This window comes from Accipiter gentilis, chromosome 22, assembly GCF_929443795.1.
Source record: "Accipiter gentilis chromosome 22, bAccGen1.1, whole genome shotgun sequence".
NCBI lineage: Eukaryota > Metazoa > Chordata > Aves > Accipitriformes > Accipitridae > Astur > Astur gentilis.
In genome coordinates this window covers 12,424,272-12,443,666 of record NC_064901.1, presented here as the reverse complement: position 1 = coordinate 12,443,666, position 19,395 = coordinate 12,424,272, and the positions used below count along the sequence as shown (strand labels likewise).

The following is a 19,395-nucleotide window of genomic DNA, read 5'->3' as shown; positions in this document are numbered from 1 at the left end:
GGGGAAGCAGGAGAGAGAGCACACAGATCAGGATGCTGATGGCTGCAACATTTTCATATGCATTCGGGAGAAACATTAAACCAGCCTTCAGTTCTGAGCATTTTATTACCCTCAGATTCTGAAGGCAAGCTGTGAATGTCGAAAGTAATATAAGAACTAAGAGAAAACTGTCAAGTATCTCTAAATGCAATTAAGGTCCTCAAAAAACAGCCTCAATAAGGCTAAAAAAAGTTCTAAAGGGAACTACTGCAAAGTGAGGAAGGAACTGCAGGTGCGCATAGCTGTGCAGGAACACAGGGTACTCTGCTAATAGCACTACGCCTCGCTGAAACAACTGAGTCAGCAGAATTTCTATTTATATGCTCTCTTCCTACAACAGTCACAGTCAAGGCAGAAAACTCAGCAGTCCTGCCTCAAGGGAGAAACTGGTATACTTGAGAAAGAATCAGCAGTATGGTATAAGATGCAATTCTACCTTTAAGCTTACACAAGAGTCAGAAATTATTAGCAGAAAAGAGTAAGTTCTTGATAAAACTCATTAAGATGGACCTTTTGTGCTTTCCCCACTTCCCTTTGTTTCCACAGTAAGACACCCCTCCCCCCTCAGAAACCAATTTGGCATACAAGTAACCAAGCAAGCTTTAGTAAGCCAATTTTGTCTTCCATAGGTCTGCATGTAGAATGGCTGAGAACCTACACCCGTTTTCCTTTTGTGAGGCTGACTTTCATGACACTATTTAAGACAAGTTTTATTACTGGCATTTTATTTGTTGTAGCTGATAAATGAATACTGTCTATGTGTTCATCAAACCAGATTAATTCTTTGACCTGCTAGCTTCAGGCTTTCTTCCAATACAAAAGTTGTTTTCATGTAAAATGGCTACTTTTTGTCACAGTCAAATTCCACAACTAACTGAATCATTACTGAGGAATTCCTTCAGATTTTGTTTTTTAAGAAGTTATCTTATTTTCCAACACTGCTATTAAACACAGTATCATTGGTGTATAAACAGGTTAACAAGAAGATTTAACTTTAACCCTCCATTGGAAAAAAACCTGAATAGCAAAATGTTTCCCCAAATGGATGGAAATCTGCAATGAAAACAAAATGTTTTAAAGTTTCCAAAAGATCAACATGCTTACTTCTAGAAATGGATGGTACTACTCCTGAAACAAATAATTCGCTCTTTACGTATATAATCATTGATATGGATAAAAGCTCAGCAATAGCATTAGACTGAGACTATAAATTTACTTCCTAGTCTACAAGCAACAATAACCAAACATCTATTCTTAGGTCCTATGTAGTTTTAATAGGAACGTTAAACAGATGTAAATTGTTACCGTTTTATCCCTGAGTCGTTCTCCATGGATAAGAAAATCAGCACAGCTATTCTCTTCCTGGGGAATGACTTTGAAGACTGTGACACAGCTTAGTCCACCCCCTCCAAGTGGTAACCATCCACCACTTGAGTCATCCCGGGTCATCACCACAGCTCGCACTCGTGCATAACTATTACTGGAAAAGATGCAAAAGAAGAAATTAGTTTTCTATAAATGCAAACCAGCTAAGTCTAGTTAAAAAAACAAACCAAAACAACAAACCCACAACCAAGATCACAATAATTAACATTGTGGAGGTTCAGTCCTTCCAGAACAGTCACCTAGAAGAAACCAGTTTAAGACGACCCTCTAAAAAATGTTCCTCTGTACTTTCATGCCTTCATTAGGACTTCTTGGAGCTTATATGCAATTCCTTGTAAAGAAACTTAACCAGACAATATAGTTCCTCAGAGTCAAAACTGATACACTTCTAAAACTTTACAGTCAGTGATCTAGCTAGAGAGGACCAGGGGTAGGAAGGGAGTAAGAATCAACTCCCGATTTATTTTAGACTAATCACGAAGCCAGTCAGCCACCATGAAATTGCACAGAAAAGAGAACAAGCAAGCAGAAAGAGGTCAGGCCTTCTGCCACTGAAATCTAAACAAGAACAGGCTTCTAGCCAGAAACCCCACTTCCCTTCGTCCCTCCCTCCCTCCCTCCTCCCCACGCACATAACCCGTCCTTCGCAAGGGTAGGTCAGGACACACAGGCTGCGGGGTTTGACAACAGAACCAGTTATGGCTACTTAAAACCTAATATGTGCAGTGTCTACTTGCTGGTTCTCTCCTGTACTCGCAGTATGTGGAAAATTACTTGCATTTTACAATTTAACAGCTTTTTCCATCATTTAGCATTTTTATAAAATAAACAAATGGTTATCACCTCATTACTTAAAAAGCCAAATTCCTTTTTCAGTGTCTTGGAAAAAGTGTTTTTGGCCATGTCTCTCTCTCAGCTTTTACTTATTTCTTTTAAATTAAATGACACATTTTAGTTTTGGTTATGAATTTGCTGCTACATCAGTTGGAAAATCCCATGGTTTACCAAGGATATTATAAGATTCTACATTCGAAGTATGGTTTACTACATGAATGTAATAGTCCATGAATGAATGTTCCAACACTTTAAAAGAAATAAGCTTCATGATATCTTTTGCAACATATTTCTGATTGAGGCTCTAAGTAGTTATGCCAGTTAGCATTAGTGATGTCAAATTTAAGGACTGAACAGGAAATACTAGAAGAGGACAAAGCTGTTCCTTCTGTACAAAATTACTTGCGATATACCATTCACCAAACTGTCGTATTTTAAAGGTCTGTTATATTTCAAAGATCACTGCTTTGTTTTTTTCTTTTTTCCCCCAGATGTCCCAAAATAACTGAAGGTAGGCTTTTTTTGCGTAATTAATATATTATGTTCTCACACACACACATATGATTCACACATATGATTCACTTATATATATAAAAAAGAATTTTGCTGCAAGCATCTGAAGCTTAAATACATAACGGTTTGCAAAATGGGAAATAAAACAAGACTATCCAATTTTAGCTTATAGGCAAATGAATTTGTTATAGAGACTTTGTTTGCCCCCTCCAAGCAAAAAACCAGCCTCCTCCTCCCCCTAAACCTCATAGTTAAAATGACAGTTCAGTCAATGTTTCTCACCATTTCTGTACCAACATCTTTTAGTAACGCCTCCCACACAGTAGACAAATATAATCAAGAAAATTCCAATCCTTCATTGTATGTATCTATCAATTCTAATATCTGCAAATAAAAATGGCTGTATCTTGATGCTTAGTAATATTACTGAAAGTTGAATCATTCATTGGTCTCTATCACTATACTTCACTCAGAGCTAAGTTCAGATTGTAGTTGTACACTTCAGGTACAGGTAGTCTTTTGTCTTATTTCTCTCAGGTGAAGAGCCTCTTCTGACAGAAACTGAGGACACCGGGACTTTCCCCTGAAACAGTAAGAAATAGGATGCTCCAATTCATTAAACCTACACACTCTCTTTGCTATTCTCCATCCAAGTGAACCACAAATTTAGCTTTAAAGTTATTTGGTCCATAAATTTGGTTGTAAATCTGCATATTAGAGGTTTCTTTTGTATACCAACAGACTGCAGCAAGAGTTCAGTTAAGCATCATTTAGGGGTATCACAGAACTTCACTTAAGCTACATGAGAAAAATGGAACTACAACAGATTTTTTTTTTATTTTTTATTTTAAAAATTAAAATTTACACTCTGCATCCATTTTCTTTTCAAGAATTGCTAAGAAGCAAAGATGGAGGATACATATCATACCTCAGTGGCTTAGCTATTTCCATTTGCTAGAAGTTTTCTGTCACTGTTGGGTTTTTTTTCCTCCTTCCCTATACTGAGACGCCTAGTTTGGTCTAGTTAACAATCTTGTGTTTTGCTTCCATATTTTCTAAACTGTTTTAAACATTTATCCTTTCAAATATTTTAGAAACTACTGACAAATCCACTGCATTAGTGCAAGAGCCAAAATAAAATTCCCCAATAGGTAATATTTAATTAATAACCCCTTAAACTGAAACAAAACAGTTTTTCCAGACAACCACCCTGTAAATTAACTGGACAAATTCATTATTGTACTTGCAACAATGCCAAAAACTATTAAAAGATGGCTTAGTTTTGTGTTTTTGTGGTTTGGTTTTTTTTTTTTTTTTTTTTTTTTATACTTTAAAGGAAGTCACTGTTGGTAACAATAGTTATTTTTAGTAACAATATAAACTGGCTTGCAATTAGCCACAAAGCAGCAGCAGGACTTAGAGTGATTTCCATTTCCAGAATCCTCTGCAAACAAAACAGCATCTGCCTGTCACACTACTAGTGCTACTGAAACCACCCAGATGCCTTGTATCTCTAAGTGTTATAGTCCCATCTACTTTTGGGAATTTCAGAACAAATTGCTAAACTGCTGGTGTAGCTTAGCTGCGGGGAAAAAGGGCAGTCAAGGCTCCAGTGTTTTCCAGCACCACCCCTGCAGCCTAGGATTTCTACCTACTCTTGCATGTTTAACAGCTCTATCAGGAATAACTAAACAAAAGAAAATCAAACAAACAGGGCAATTAGCTGAGCATTGCTCTTATGAAACCTTTTACTAGAGCTACCATGAGCATGTGAAATGTAGAATGAAAAGCAGCATTCCAACAGCAGGCCCAAACCTACTGTATCACATCCAATCTTTCTTGAGACCCCCTGATTTTGCTTGTGGCCACCGAAAACTCTTGAGGCAGAGCAAGGTTTACAGCAAAAGTCAAATGGGATTCTGTCTATAGGAGCATGCTGCTTCCCAAGAGTCAGTGCTGAGCATCAGTGAAGACTGGGGACCACCACACTGGAATCCAGGATCAATTCCTAAAAACTATGGAAACAGATCCTCTCTCTAACCTCAGGCAAGGAGATGAGAGTACACTATTCTTACGTGATTTCGGTGTTATAAATCATGATGAAGTAGGAGAAAAGGGGGAAAAAAGTTATCTACAGTGTTATTTTCCCCAAGTAGTTAAGAGCTATTGAAGAGTACAGCATGTGTCTGAACAGTATACCTACTAAACTCAAACCAAAATAATTTTAAGATAGCATAGCAGATTGTGTAAAGTTGCATTCTAGAAATATTAGCAAATGTGAGGTGAACCAAGAAGCCTGAGAAAGCATTAGGGGGCAGAAACAAAGGGCTACAAACCATAAGTGGACAGATAAGATGCAAGACTTACAGTCCTTGCCTGCCATCAACTTTATTTTAAGAGCATCAAGCATTAAAATCTGACCATGGGTTTTAAAGGCTCTCTCCTCGCTCCAAAAGCTGTGTACATATATCGTTGTAATGCTCTCGGGCCCATAATGACTTATGACCTGGATGACCAAACTGTTGTTCAAGCCCAGGAAGCACTCCACTGACCTCGACTGGCTGGGACCTTCAGCACAGCAACTAATGAACAATCCTGATGGTGGCCGGAGGGAGGAATGCAATTGTAATTTCATCACTATGGCTTTTTCATAAAAAATTAATTATTTTGATAATTTGGAGTATTTCTTATGTGTAGTATCAAGCCAATTAAAGATACAAAATGTTATTACAACATTTATCCTTTCTTCCATTAGTAATCCAATAGATAATGAAGGTTAAGAATTTTCTGCCAAAATATTTTTCCCGAAGAAAGAAGGGAAGAGATATTGAAGGAGGAAAGAGAACCAAAACCAAAAAACAGCTACCTTGTTGCATTACATTTATCTTAACCCAGTTTCAACGGTATGCAAATCTTCCCTCTCCTAGATTCATATTAAGCATTACCATACTTTTATTTGTATTGCATCTTGCACAATTCTATTTTAATATAGGACTGAAAAATAATAAGTGATCTCAGAAATGTTGTTAAGACAATTGAACTGCAATTGCAAATTGTTTTTTAATACTATAAAGCTACTACCATCACCATCAAGAAACCTGGATCTTCAAGTGGAGTTATAAACTGAACCATATGAGAACCTGAACCCTCTTAGCTTCAGTAAAAATATTTAGCATTGTGGTTTCTTTCAAAGCAGGAAGGTGGATTTGCAGAAAATGACCTTGGGTTTCAGGTGGACACCAAGTTGAACATAATCCAGAAACGTGCCCTTGGGACAAAGGCAGCCAACGATGTCCTGGCCTGCATTAGGAGAAGTGTTGCCAGCAGGTTGAGGGAGGTGATCCTTCCCCTCTGCTCAGCACTGGTGAGGCCACAGCTGGAGTGCTGGGTCCAGTGCTGGGCTCCTCAGGACAAGAGCGATATGGAGCTGCTGGAAGGAGTCCAGCGAAGGCCACCAAGATGATTATGGGACCAGAGCATATCATATGAAGGAAGGCTGAGAGAGCTGGGGCTGTTCAGCCTGTAGAAGACTCAGGGGTATCTTATCAACGTATGCAAGGATGGAGCCAGGTTCTTTTCAGTGAAGCCCAGCGACAGGACCAGAGGCAATGGGCACAAAGTGAAGCACAGGAGGTTCCACTTCAACATTAGGAAATACTTTTTCATTGTGAGGGCGCCTGAGCACTAGCACAGGTTGCCCAGAGAAGTTGTGCAGTCTCCATCCTTAGAGATACTCAAAAGCTGCCTGGACATAATCCTGGGTAACCTGCTTTAGGTGGCCCTTCTTGAGCAGGAGGGGGTGGACAAGATGACGTCCAGAGGTCCCTTCCAACCTCAATTATTCTGTCATTCTTTCTTTTATTTAATGTCATATTTCAAAGCACAGCAATTTCAATAAAACACAACTTTAGAAATGTAACTAATATGGGTTAATTTATGAGAATTCATGATACTCTGAAGTAAGAGTTGACACTGTGCACAACTGCTATTTAAACACTTCTGACAAGGCTAAGGGAAAAAAAAAGGCATTCTGAAAAATCGTGACACACACTTTTATGAAATTACACTACCTTTGCTGGCACCCAGGTAACAGCTCCAGGCTGATCTCCGAAAGTGAACTGGTCATGGATCAAGGCTCTTTACCTTTGACTGGCACTTCACACATGTACTTTAACCCCTCCAACTTCTGGTGCAATATACTTTTGTGTTTGTAGCCTCACCCAAAGAGCATACATGAACCACACTTGGCTTTTTATGGTTCTTATTATCCAAACAGCTTAGCAGAAGATTTTATGATTCCCAGCTAGAGAAGTGCTCATGAGTACGTGCATGCCCAGAGTACCAAAAGGTACTGAGCTAAAGTTTATTTTACTTGCAGATAACATTTGTTGAGTATTGACTCAATTTAGAAAAAAAAAAATTAATTTCACCAGTATCACATGAACATATCAGTACACTGCTGAGGATATAAAGCCCTTTGTTACTAAAGGTTTAGAGAATAACTGCCACTGGTAGAAAACATTAATGACTTATCTACAACAGAAGGAGATGCAAATGCAGCACGAACACTAAAGACGACATAATTTACATCAAGAAAACATATGACAGCATATCCTATTAATTTTTATAAGAAGGAAACTACTGCATATATATTTTTTGCCTTAATAACAACTACTATATGAGGCTCTGCCTGACATGACTTACCTTTCTCCTCTCAAAATTATACCAGCAAATCAGAATATACACCAAACTATTATGCTGGTAGAAGTCAAAACTTTATTCTCCTTTGAGAGAGGCAAAAGGTATTCTTCACAGTAAAGACAGGAGATACAGCAACCGTGTGTGGCTATTATGCCTAAGAAATTTATTTTTGTGAGGAGCTTAGCAAGAAAAGACATGGATTTCCAGAAGGAACTATAGGCAAATGCTGTTACATTTAGGATACTGGTAGCCACACTGATTTACTAAAGAGCTTTGGACTTTGCCAAAAAACCTGAATGGGACATTCCTGCTCGAACAACAATAACAACAAAAATCTACCTACAGAAACCTGAACTACCAAGCAAAATAGCATGAACTCAAAATGACAGAAGGAAAAAAGCTATGTGGGAAACTGTATTACATAAGGAGGGGATAACTGGGACCCTGAAAGAGCCAAAAATACTTGATTACACAATTAATATTTAGCAGGAGAGGCTTGTAAAACAAGTTGTTTGAAGGTGTACCTACAATATAAAAGGGAAAATGAGACACAAATGAACAAGTGTCCAGAATGGGAAACTGTCAAAACAGTATATTGCTGTTATGAAGTGCTCTCTTGGACATAATGTCAGAAAAAAAATAATAATTACAAAATAGCAGCACTAGAAGCACATTCCTATTTGAATACAGACAACTTAAGATTTGTGACCCTGTAAAGTAACCGATTCTGCAAGGAAGAATGGCTACTACCACAAGAACTTTTGCAAAGCACAAAAGCACATGAAGAATGGAGAAGCTGTTAAAAAGATTTGAAAACCATGACAACTACATACAAAGTAGATATTTGACATTTCTGCGAATAACATTTTAGACCAGCTCCCTGGCACCTCCTCTTGTTTAATAATTGTAGTTAGTTTCTATTACTTCTATATGTCATTCATGAGGATTGGTTAAATGAAGTAATATCTCAGCAGATTAAAGGAGACCACAACACATACTTGGGTTCCACCTCTTTTAAAGAAACTGCCTTCCAGAGGCCTAAGTTTTCATAATAGTATACATTCTGTAATGTTGTCTGGTCAAGGCATATTACTTAGAAAACTGTATCCAATATCAAATGCAAGCAAATAAAAACCCCAAACTTATTTTTCTTTCTACTCTTCCCCACTGAAGTTAAAAAGAATAGAAGTAACATTCAAAGATGGGTCCACATGTTTTGGACACATGTAGCAGCACTAAAAGAACAGTACATAGTATGTAGTTCGCCTTTGTAAGAGTTGCTGAGATGAGCTGGACATGGAAGATGCTTTTTAATGACTTCCACAGCTGCCTGCTTAACAACAGAGGACTGCTGGTACCAGGGACTCTGGGATTAAATTCCATCCAGTTTTAGGCAGATGGGATAACAGAACTTGAGTGGTCAGATCCTGCTACTCATATGCCCCCCAAGTTTAATGGGCTTCATCCAGAAAACTCTAAATTTGCCTAATTTTTACAAGCTGACAGCCATGAACTCCACAAATATCCACTCTTCATGCCACCCTGGCTTCTCCCCTCTCTCTCTCTATTCTCATAGGTTTTTTTCCTTCCTTACCCCAGAATTTCTGAAGATCCAGAGAAATCTCTTCACTCCATTTATAGCACAGAACTGTCTGTACCTCTTCTAATTTTGCGAAATCACTACTTGTTTCTTATCAAGTAGCAATCAAGCTGTTGGGTACTGATGCCATGTATTAACTGTGACTTGTTTACAATGGAAACATACAGAAAAAGATGAAAAAAACCACAAATAAAACAAGAGAAAGTTAATTTTTTAGATAAGAAAAGTTACCATTTCTTTCCAACCTTGCAAAAAAAGAGGAACATCTAAAGAAACCAAGGAAGACAAGCTTTTAATTTGCTCGGGCACTTCAGCAAACTTAGGACAAGCTCAAGTTTGTAGCCTAGGGCAGATTCCACTGAAACTAAGAAAACTTGACACTTCCAGTAAATGTCGTCAGACAACATCCATCTAGTCTAGAAGGATTATTTTTTTTTTTTTTTTTTAATGAAGCTTACAGATTCAGTTATGCCTTTTAGTTTTCTTGGAATAGCAATGATTATTACAGTTTATGATACATAATTTAAGGAAACTTTTTCACGTAATAGTTACATCTGAACATGTCAGAATTCTCTCTTCTCTCAGGGCCATTTTCCTCCAGTCTTACATACTCAAGTCTCTGAGCTTCACTCAAGTATGCAAGTACAATTAGATCACCCTCGTGGTCAAAGCTATTAGTCATCTAAGCCATCAAGATTAAAGATGGCAGGACTCTGGAGACCCTGTTAGCAGGAGATGTGAATGCATTAATCAACAAGTCATTTTGTAATAAAGTTCTTGACCACTAAAATAAGATGAGGGTAACTAATACACTGAAAGAAGACCACAATAAGATTCTTTATGAACAATTTTAGCTACTCTAAGAAGGTATGACAGGCTGTACCGAGCGTGTTATTTTCAAACAGGCACCTGTTTACTTTTTATTCCACTGCTCCTTGCACTTAAGAATAGCGCTCCAGAAATGTCCAAAAAGCTATTATTCTCCTCCTAACACACCTAAGAACTTATTTAGCAAAAATAAAGGACAAACCAAGCAGACCCTGCTATACTTTCTCTAACACATCAGAAAACATTGTCTCAGATTTTATGTTTACTACGTCTGAATTTCTTTCAGCTTGTCCTGGACTATACGCTCTTTGGCACAGGGACCATCTGTAATGAGCATAATTCAATAATGACCTGAGTGTATATGGTATACAGCGTACAGAGCTTAGCTGGTGGGCTGCTACATACTCCTAATCTTTTGGCAATAGATTTATAGAAGAAAAAAGCATTGGCTCCACTGATTTTACTCACCTCAAGCAATGCTTGATATTAGGTAGGCAACCACAAAATTTAAATTTTTATCTTGTCACATTAAAACAAATTTATAAAAGGTCCAGATCATTCCTGGCGTGCATTTCCCACTCAGCCTGCACAGAAAAGGAACAGAACCTGAAACCAAATAAAGCATATCCACACTTACAAAAATAATCTTCCTTTAACTGTCTTGCCGAGCTGTGAGATTGCTAATGAATGTTGTGTAAGAAACAGTGTATTAAAACTATGTGAATTAAAACTGAAGTATCATTTGTTGATACTGTTAAATCTAAAGCATGTCTCAACATTTACATTGATGTGGCTTTTCAGGGACTTTAACCTGCCAATACAAAAGTGATCTTGCAAAGTAAATTATATTCTAAGAAAATCCCTAATGCTAAATTGTTCTTTTTAACATAATAACAAAACAACAAACATCCAAAAGGATGTTTCAAACACACATGAATGGACAAATCATAAATGTCCACACTAACAAAAAGGGAAAGGCTACAAGCCAAACTGCAAACTGTTTAACAAATAGCACCAAAATCAGAGTGAAAAAGAAAATCTGAACAAGCCTTAAAGAAGACAGCTTGTGAACTTAAAGGTCTGTGTTCAGTGACCAAAAGGAAGCTACCATTCCCTTGCTATGCAGCACCACCCTTTGTGGTTTGAATCAGTCTTTTTGTAGTTTTAACAAACCATGTATATTTGGGATAGAGGAAATAAACTGAGACAGACACGTGAGAGACAAATGCAAAGACTTCTATTGCAATAATCCACCAAAGGAGAAGAAACAAAAGATTACACAAGATTATACAAACTGTTTTAATGGTATGCCCTTCATATTTGCAATATGTCAGCATGAACCACGTGACTTACATAGCCAATATATAACTCTATGATCTATGTTTGACAATCTCAGTAATAATTAGCATCCTAGCCAGCAGTCCCAAGCATAGAAATAAGTGATTCACAAGTCCTAAGGTCAGAGAACACAGGAATGTTAACGGTGCATCAAAAAACTGTAACTCAGCCTTGTGTAACTACATTCCCTGCTCCAACTACTGCTAAAGTAATACTTTTCACAAGTTCCTACAAAAAGCTCTATGTAATGAGTACATGGGTCATGCATGAACATAACATAGAGCAAAACAGCACACTGAAAGGCCTCTCAGCTCAAAAGAAGATTATTTAAGTTGTACTATTTGCTGCTGTTCCAGAGATGTTTAGAAACTTGTAGCCAACTGCACAGAAAAAGAACAAAAAGTATACAAGCACCCCCCCCCCCCAATATGTAACAAAACTATTTTCCTTGTTTTGGAAATGACAAAGTCCTAAACAAAGGGTTACAACACTGAAATCATGAGATGATTTAGTGTTATGATTGTGTCTCGTTGCTTCCTCTTTGGACTTTTCAAAACCATTAATACCATTAGAAGTTATGGGTCTGGGGTGGGACTTCACTATAAGGATGAAGTTCTGAAAAGGGTGCTGGAGACCGCTAAGTCAAACTACACAAAATACATGATTAGAGTATCAAGAAAGCAAGCGCAACATGACACAACGCAAGCTCAAAACAGTTTTTAGATAGTTGAATCTAAGCAAGGACTAAAAGAAAGGTCTTTCTGCTCTAGTCAATCTACAAGACAAAAATGTCATGTAGGAACAATTAGGCAGATTTTGTTTTGGTGCAGCTCTGACACCTATGTTGCAGTTTTACTAGACAAAACAGATTGCTATCCACCCTACAAATACTTTAAGTGGCTACTTACCACTTCTACTACACAAAATATGGTATAATAAAATAGTTTATAAAATATAAAGTACAAAATTGAAAAATCTTACTAAATCAATGAGATATACACTAAGCTGTTCCACAAATATTTGTGGTGGTCTATTTAACAGCACTGAAAATGAATCCCTACTGCATAATTGAAGAAATACAAACAGAAAATTAAGTATCTCTGCTTAGAGAGACAGAAATACAAGGAGAAATTAAACTAGTGGAATGGACAAATAGGTGTAGATGGTGAAGACCAAACTTAAGAAACAGGAATCTAAATTTGGCTGTTTCATTTGTACCCATGCGTTTTGTTATGGAATTTAGCTCTTATTCCAGTAACAAAAGGACCTTCTCTATTCATATCCCAAGCACAGTGTCTACTATTAAACCAGTGAGAATTACAAATAATTTTCCCTTACGATAAATAAAAATTAATTTTTGAGTACTTTTATCTGCAATGAGACTGTCCAACTAATCCCCCAAACCCAGAAGTCGTTAACTGCTTTACCAGCTAAAGAAAAGCAATCAGCATTTTATTATGCATCCTGAAAAGCAAGGTCTAAAGACCAATAACATATTACAAGTAACTTCTTTAGTGATGCTAACTAATAATCTCTAATTTTTGAGCCAAAATTTTCACTATTTAGGAATTTAAGCCTAAAGTACTGGCTGTATCGTAAAAGTTCATCTGACAGAATTCTGTAGACTTTGTTCACAACCCAACATTGGGAATGCATTCATCACATGTGAGCTTTACATAAAGGATGTACAATAGTGGTTTTGAGGGCTCTGCTTCTTGAATTTGGGTGCTCAAACATCAGGAAGTTATTGTGTTTGAAGGGAAGAAAGAACGTTCTCTAGTCATGCAGTAATTCCTAGACAGAATTAATTTGCCTGTAGTTTTTATCCATTCCTCCCAGTTACTAAAGACTTATTATTATTTTTAAAAACTTTATGACTAAAAGAAAAATCAAGAGAGAAATGATTGAGTCCAATGATTCTAGAACCATCACTCTGCAATTTTAACTACTTGATGACTAAAGTAGCTCATCCTTGTTTTCTTCACCCATCTATTGACTGGGAAGTATTGTGTGACCGGTACTCAATGCAACCATCTATTTGAGGCATTTTCACAAAAGACTGAGTAAAAAACCGATATTGACTATTCCGCATAAAAAGCTGATGTTTAAAGAAAAACAGCTGACACAGTTGTTTCTTTAGGAAACACAAAAAAGAAAAGATTGCCCAAGAGTTATTTAAGGGGAAGAAAGGAGAGCTAAAAATGCCAGAACTCAAGTAACAAAAATGAAGTAATAGAGGTTTCAAAAGCCAGTGACATGAAAAGATCGGGGCAAGGGGAAGGGGCGGGGGGGAGAATACAGCTTGAATAAATTCTTCCCTACCAAGTAAAAAAAAAAAAAAAAAAAAAAAGGGGAGGGGGGTAGGAGAGGGGAGAGGAAACAGCATCTCCTTTTCCCAAACAATACAGCACATGAAGAAAAACTGAGTGCCCTTCTTCAATGTGTGCAGCACAAACACAAAGTATTTGGTTTTAACTGTATGACAGAAGCATAATCACAAACCATATCACTGTTCAGCACACAATTCTTATGCTATGGCTTTCTATACTACACTGATTTTTTTTCTGCATTAAAAGGGAAGTATAAAATCTTGCAGCTAAATCTAAACTAGTAAAGATTTGGTTAGATTGGTTCCAATAAAAAAAAAAACCACAGTAAAATACTGATTTTTTTTTATTTTTAACTGTATATGGATTAAGTAATTTCCAACAAATACAAGCTATTGTATTACATCTATATCATATTAATAGTTTCAAGTAACACAGGTGGAAAACTGCTATGGATCATGAAGCAGTGGAAAGAAAGGTTCTAAGGAACATTTCTACAGTGAGTAAGCAGAGACAGATGAAAATGCATAGCACACAGATTTCTTCTTATCTTGCCTGTAACCACTTTCTGCAGCCTGATTTCAGGAGGTCCTTTAACAGAAACTGGTGAGAGAATACAAAACTACTGACAGTTCTACACTGTCTTCTACTAACAAGTCCAAGGCAACTTTCATACCTGCACTAGCATTATTGTTATAAGCACTTTAAAGTAATGTGATTTGGCACTGTTGCTAGAAGCACTCTCCATCCTTCTCTTGCCCTCATCATTTATTCCTGCCATGCACTCTCTCCACTGCTTCTGCAACTTTGCAGTGATCAACATTGGGAAGCTGATACGAATCAAGAGTAATCCAGAAGAAAGGTTAATTTCAACCCAGAACGATTATCCAACCTAAATCAGTAAATGACTGATTTTGGTCACAAGGCTATCTCATAACTGCTCCAAGTGGTTCTGTAGGCACAATACTTCAACACAAGTTCCAGAGCAGTGTCTGAACATGTGTATGAGTGTTTGCTTCACTGTCAGCAACTGTTGCCAAACTCTCATTCACAGAAGTCTGTATGTATCAGAAAAAGGGGTCAGTCACATTGCAGCCCAGCTGGAGCTTGACTGCTTCTCTACATTATATATGTATTTTGAGATCAAGCCACAATTAGCAATATGAGCACCTAGAATTTAAGTCACAAAATTTGGCACATTTGATCTCTTTCTGCAGCATCAACATAACTTAAGTCTTAAATTTCCTCCTTTTTTTTTTTTGCTTCATGTGTGTGGAATGATGAGCACCAAATGTGTAATGAAGTTGTGAATAGTTTTCTTCCTCCCAAGAAACATATATTTTCTTTCTCTAATTCTTACTGTGAGAGGTTTTGGCCCTCTTTATATTTAGTAAAGCCCAGTTTATGTACTAACAAAACAAACTGAATTTGTTTTATGTAATGACTGAATACACAAAGGGAAAGCCCTCGATTCCAGAAGATGCAAGGACATTAACTCTGATTGCATAGAAACCCGATATTCTGAACACTGCAGAAAGTTTATCCCACAATGTGGTGAAAGCTGAGATGCAGAGAAACCACAGTTTTCAAAAAATATAACTGAAAATACATCGCAACATGAGAATGAATTAGAAGCACATGTAACCTACATGTAGCTTTTAATTTTGATATCATTAATCCATGTAAAACCTAGTATTTTCAACACGGAGATAAAAGAAATTAGTACTATATTGCTGCAGATTAAAACATTGATACAGCATATCTGGCCAAACTTTTATACTCACAAAACAGTAATTTTACAATAAAGTAATGCTAAAGATTGTAGTCCAACTGTATGAATTTAGAAGTCTGAATGCAAACTTGAGTAAGACTCAGCAAAGGTTAAGAGTATTCAGTCTGGATCATTTATTGGAAAGGAGTTATAGCAACCTGTATTTGGAAGGAGTTTAATATATACCAAACAAATGTGATTTGTCTGAAGTGATTCATCAGCTCATCTTCATTGATGCAGCTACCAATATTCAAGGAAATATCATGCAAAAAAAAAGTTTTAAAATAGAAAAGTAGCCTTTAAGAACAACCTAGAAAAATTCATTTGACAAATGAACCTTTTCTGCTAGAAAACATTTATTCATTTTAAGGAATAACAAAAATTGATGACATGACCATACCGTTAACTAACTGCTTGTAATGGAGACTCTTTAAATTTTAATTGAGATTAGTCAATTTACTGGTACAACACATTTTCCAAACTGCAGTACTACTGGCATCATGAACCACTGTTGCTTGTCACCACTTTTTTTTTGTTTGTGCTCCTGCATTATTATGCCAAGCACACAAGTGAGAGGAAATACAAATCTCCCCTCTTCAAAAGACGAAGAAGAAAAAAAAATACATTAAACCCCTTCAAGTTTTGCAGCTATTCATCCTTTAATAAGGATCATTATTTACAGAAGGTTATTCAGTATTTGTTGAGAATGCAAGGAAATGCAAAATCCATTAATTTCAAGCTTTAAACACTGGGTTCCAGTACACTGGCACTCAGAAGAAAAACAGCTTCCAGATTACACTCATGCAAGCATTTTGCCACAGACAGACAATATATCTCCACAAGACAAATTAAAGGGCAATGCTCCATTGAACAGTTATACGAGTACAGTATACTATGCATAGCACAGAAGTGCTACATAGATCTCTCATTTTGTGAGCTCCTTACTAATTGCAAGGTTTTATTTATAGGAGATGTCTGAACAGTCACACATGTAGAGTTGTGATTCAGCATCTGTAGGTCTGCAGCAAAATGATTTGATTTTGTGGGATAATGGGAAGGCAACTAAACCTATTTACCTAAATCCAGACTGAATTCCTACCCCCTTCTCCTCCTCCAGACTTGGGGCACAATTCTACTACTTCTTTTGAGTTAACTCAAATCAGTATGCAACTGTGAAGTGAGCTGGTTGCACAACTGAAACACAAAATCCGTCATCCCCAAAAGATCATTCTGACAGACCGGTGCCCCCAATCACCTGCAGTCACATGCCCCTTAGATCTAAGGCCAAGGCCGTGTAGATGAATGCAAACTATCCCCTTCGGCGGCAGTCCAAAACTATACTTCATCATTCACAATTATTTAAAGACTGTTCATTGGGGCGGTGAAGGGGGTGGGGCATTTATATATAATTTCATCTTTAATCCAGAGGAAAGCCATAAAAGTTGTTCTCTAGTCCATACACAAATTTTAATTCTAAATAGTTTGCTTTTTTGTTTGTTTGTTTTGTTTACTGCTTTAACTCTGGTTTAAATCAGTCTGAAACTGATGACCAATAGTGTAGCCATTCGTCCAACATAAAACTCCACTTGTTCCCATGCTGTACAGGAGGAACAAATAGACAAAATTACCCCTTTGCTTTAAGAGACCTAGAAACCAAGAAAAATCTTCTGTTGCACTTGACATATTTCAGTCACTCATCTATTATACACACACTTCCTCCATCAGGTGTGAATCTTTGGAAAGTCGCATTCAGTCAGCATACTGCTACAGTAGGGTTTTCCAGATACAGCCAGCAGTGCTTACATTCAGTTGTACATAAAGTTTGAAAAAACACAGAAATTGAAAACAAAAAAATCACGGCATGATTAACTTCACACAACTAGAGGCTGTGAGCATCACAGCCCTGTTTCAGATATGAAATAAATACTTTTATCATTTTAATTTTAAATTAGCCCTATAAGTCTATTTATGCATTTACTCTTGATCCTCATGTTCCAGCTTCCTGAGCAGCAGTTACATGGTTAAAACCCGATGCCTATTAGAATAAACTTCTGGTGGGAAGTGCTAAGAATTCACCCCACTGCCTACCAATCTATCCAGAAATCTGTTCTCACTCCTACTTCCTCCTGTCTGTTCCTTTCTGAAACAGCAGTAGGGGGGTTGGGATTTTGCCTTTCCTCTACTGGATCACGGTTGTGTACATGAACTATATTGGACCATATGGCAATCTCTTTCAATTCTTAAGAGGCAAAACAAGCTCCCTACCAACCCAATCCGAAGAGATCCAGGTAAGAGAGAAAGCCTACAGATACCAGCGTTCACACCTCCGTGTTCACAGAGACCAGTTACTAAATTCTGCCATATATTAAAGTAATAGATAGGAACTATAGAAAATGTTGCTTCAAGGGTAAGAGCAGCCCTGTCCATACTCACACAAGCATTTACAGCATGTTCCAGTTCCTCTCTGCACCATACACAGAACTAGCCAGCTGCCTACATGCAACTTCCAGTAGTCTGGAGAAAAAACAAAGACTTAGATGCGTTATTCAGCACACAGGAAGGCTTTGACATAAAGAAAAGTACTGTATTGAAGGAAAAACAGTGCCCATTTAATGAGCAACACATACAGAGGATAAGCCTACTCGCAGGAGAGTGAAACTGAAAAGGAGAAAGGTTGAAAGCTGAAAAGAAACCTCCGTAGCTGCCTGGAAGCTGCCAGGAAGAGGCAGGCCAACCAGAAATGTAGCAGAGATGGATTTTCCTTTCGTGAGGGGAAAACATTAAAGTTTTATTGAACACCAAAGTGCAAAAATCCAATAGGAAAACAACCCCCAGACACAGCACCTCAGGAGAAATTCCACTACTCACTCGCAGAAAAGAGCAGATAAGCTTCTCATAAGGGCCCAACCTTTGGATACATGAAGTTGTATTTAGCTCTTCGGTAAAACTAGGATTTTCTGATCAAATACACTGGAATAGGATCTTGCTCATTTCCTTTTCTGGAAAGTTAAAACAGGTTTTTAAAAAGACTTTATTTTCCAATCTTACAAAATAATCATTGCATTTTACAACAGCTTTTAGGCCAGCAACCAAGTTCTTGTGTAAAATAGTACAAATTTTGTCTACATTTCCATACCAAGTTTTAGGGAATATGACTTAAATGAATATGCAAGGAACTCACTTGACAGAAAATAGCTCCCTCAGCTGGAGCTGCATAATTTTTACCTTTCAGTTTAATTCAACTAGTAGAGTCATTAAGTATGTAACTAAGTTATGTTTGTGTAACACAGTAACCTAATTATTTTAACTTTACTGTTCACTACTATGCTCTGAAGTTCTTTACTACCACATAGATAGCTTATCATTGAGAATAACAAGCAGCAACTATATCAGAGGAAGAAGGGAGCAAACCGAAAGCAGCATAAAACTTGCCCATTACCTGCCGTAACAAAACACGAAAATCACCAGAGATAGACAACTGCCAACTAGCTGGAGATACACCCAGGATCTGCCTATATTAAAATGTAACTACAATAAAAATCAAAACTAGACCACAGTTTGCCATTGCGTCATTTCTTCTTCAGCTTTAATATTGTACACAATGTAGAGACAGACATGGGCCATGCAGGGTAAGACTGAATAATATTCTGCCTTTGATTTAAAGTTGTTAATGAACCTGTAATCTGCAATCAGAGATCCATGACATTTGATATACTAATACCAGAAGTGTTACTGTCCAAAACCATTTACTCCTCATGTTAAGGTTAAATATTCATCCTGCTCAATTTAAGAGATTTGAACATTCTTCTCTGTCCTCACTACATAAAAAAAGAAAAGCCAAACCCAAAACATAAGCAATTAAAGAAATAAAGAATGAGATGGCCAAGAGATTTTTAACAAAATCTCTAAGCACTAAATTAAACTAAGCTAAGCAGAAGTCTGACCACATCTGTATTTGCCTTAGAGAGAAAAACTCATCCTTTACTGAAACACTGCTCTAGACATGACTAAAAATTGCCACTTACAGAATAACAAAGAAAAACAATTTTCTTTTCATT

At 37.1% G+C, this 19,395-nt stretch overlaps 1 protein-coding gene across 4 annotated transcripts in view; it reads right to left on the bottom strand.

Moving 5' to 3' along the window:
* Window positions 1-19,395, bottom strand: part of SPRED1 (sprouty related EVH1 domain containing 1) — a 63,924-nt gene that overhangs the window by 26,894 nt on the left and 17,635 nt on the right. For 2 of the 4 annotated variants that reach the window (XM_049825938.1, XM_049825936.1), the window contains exon 2: window positions 1,345-1,519. In XM_049825938.1, the coding sequence (XP_049681895.1) occupies window positions 1,345-1,519 (175 nt within the window). Of the gene's footprint in view, window positions 1-1,344; window positions 1,520-17,770; window positions 18,174-18,205; window positions 18,337-19,395 lie in introns of those variants that run through there. The other 2 variants (XM_049825940.1, XM_049825939.1) reach the window with 2 other exon arrangements.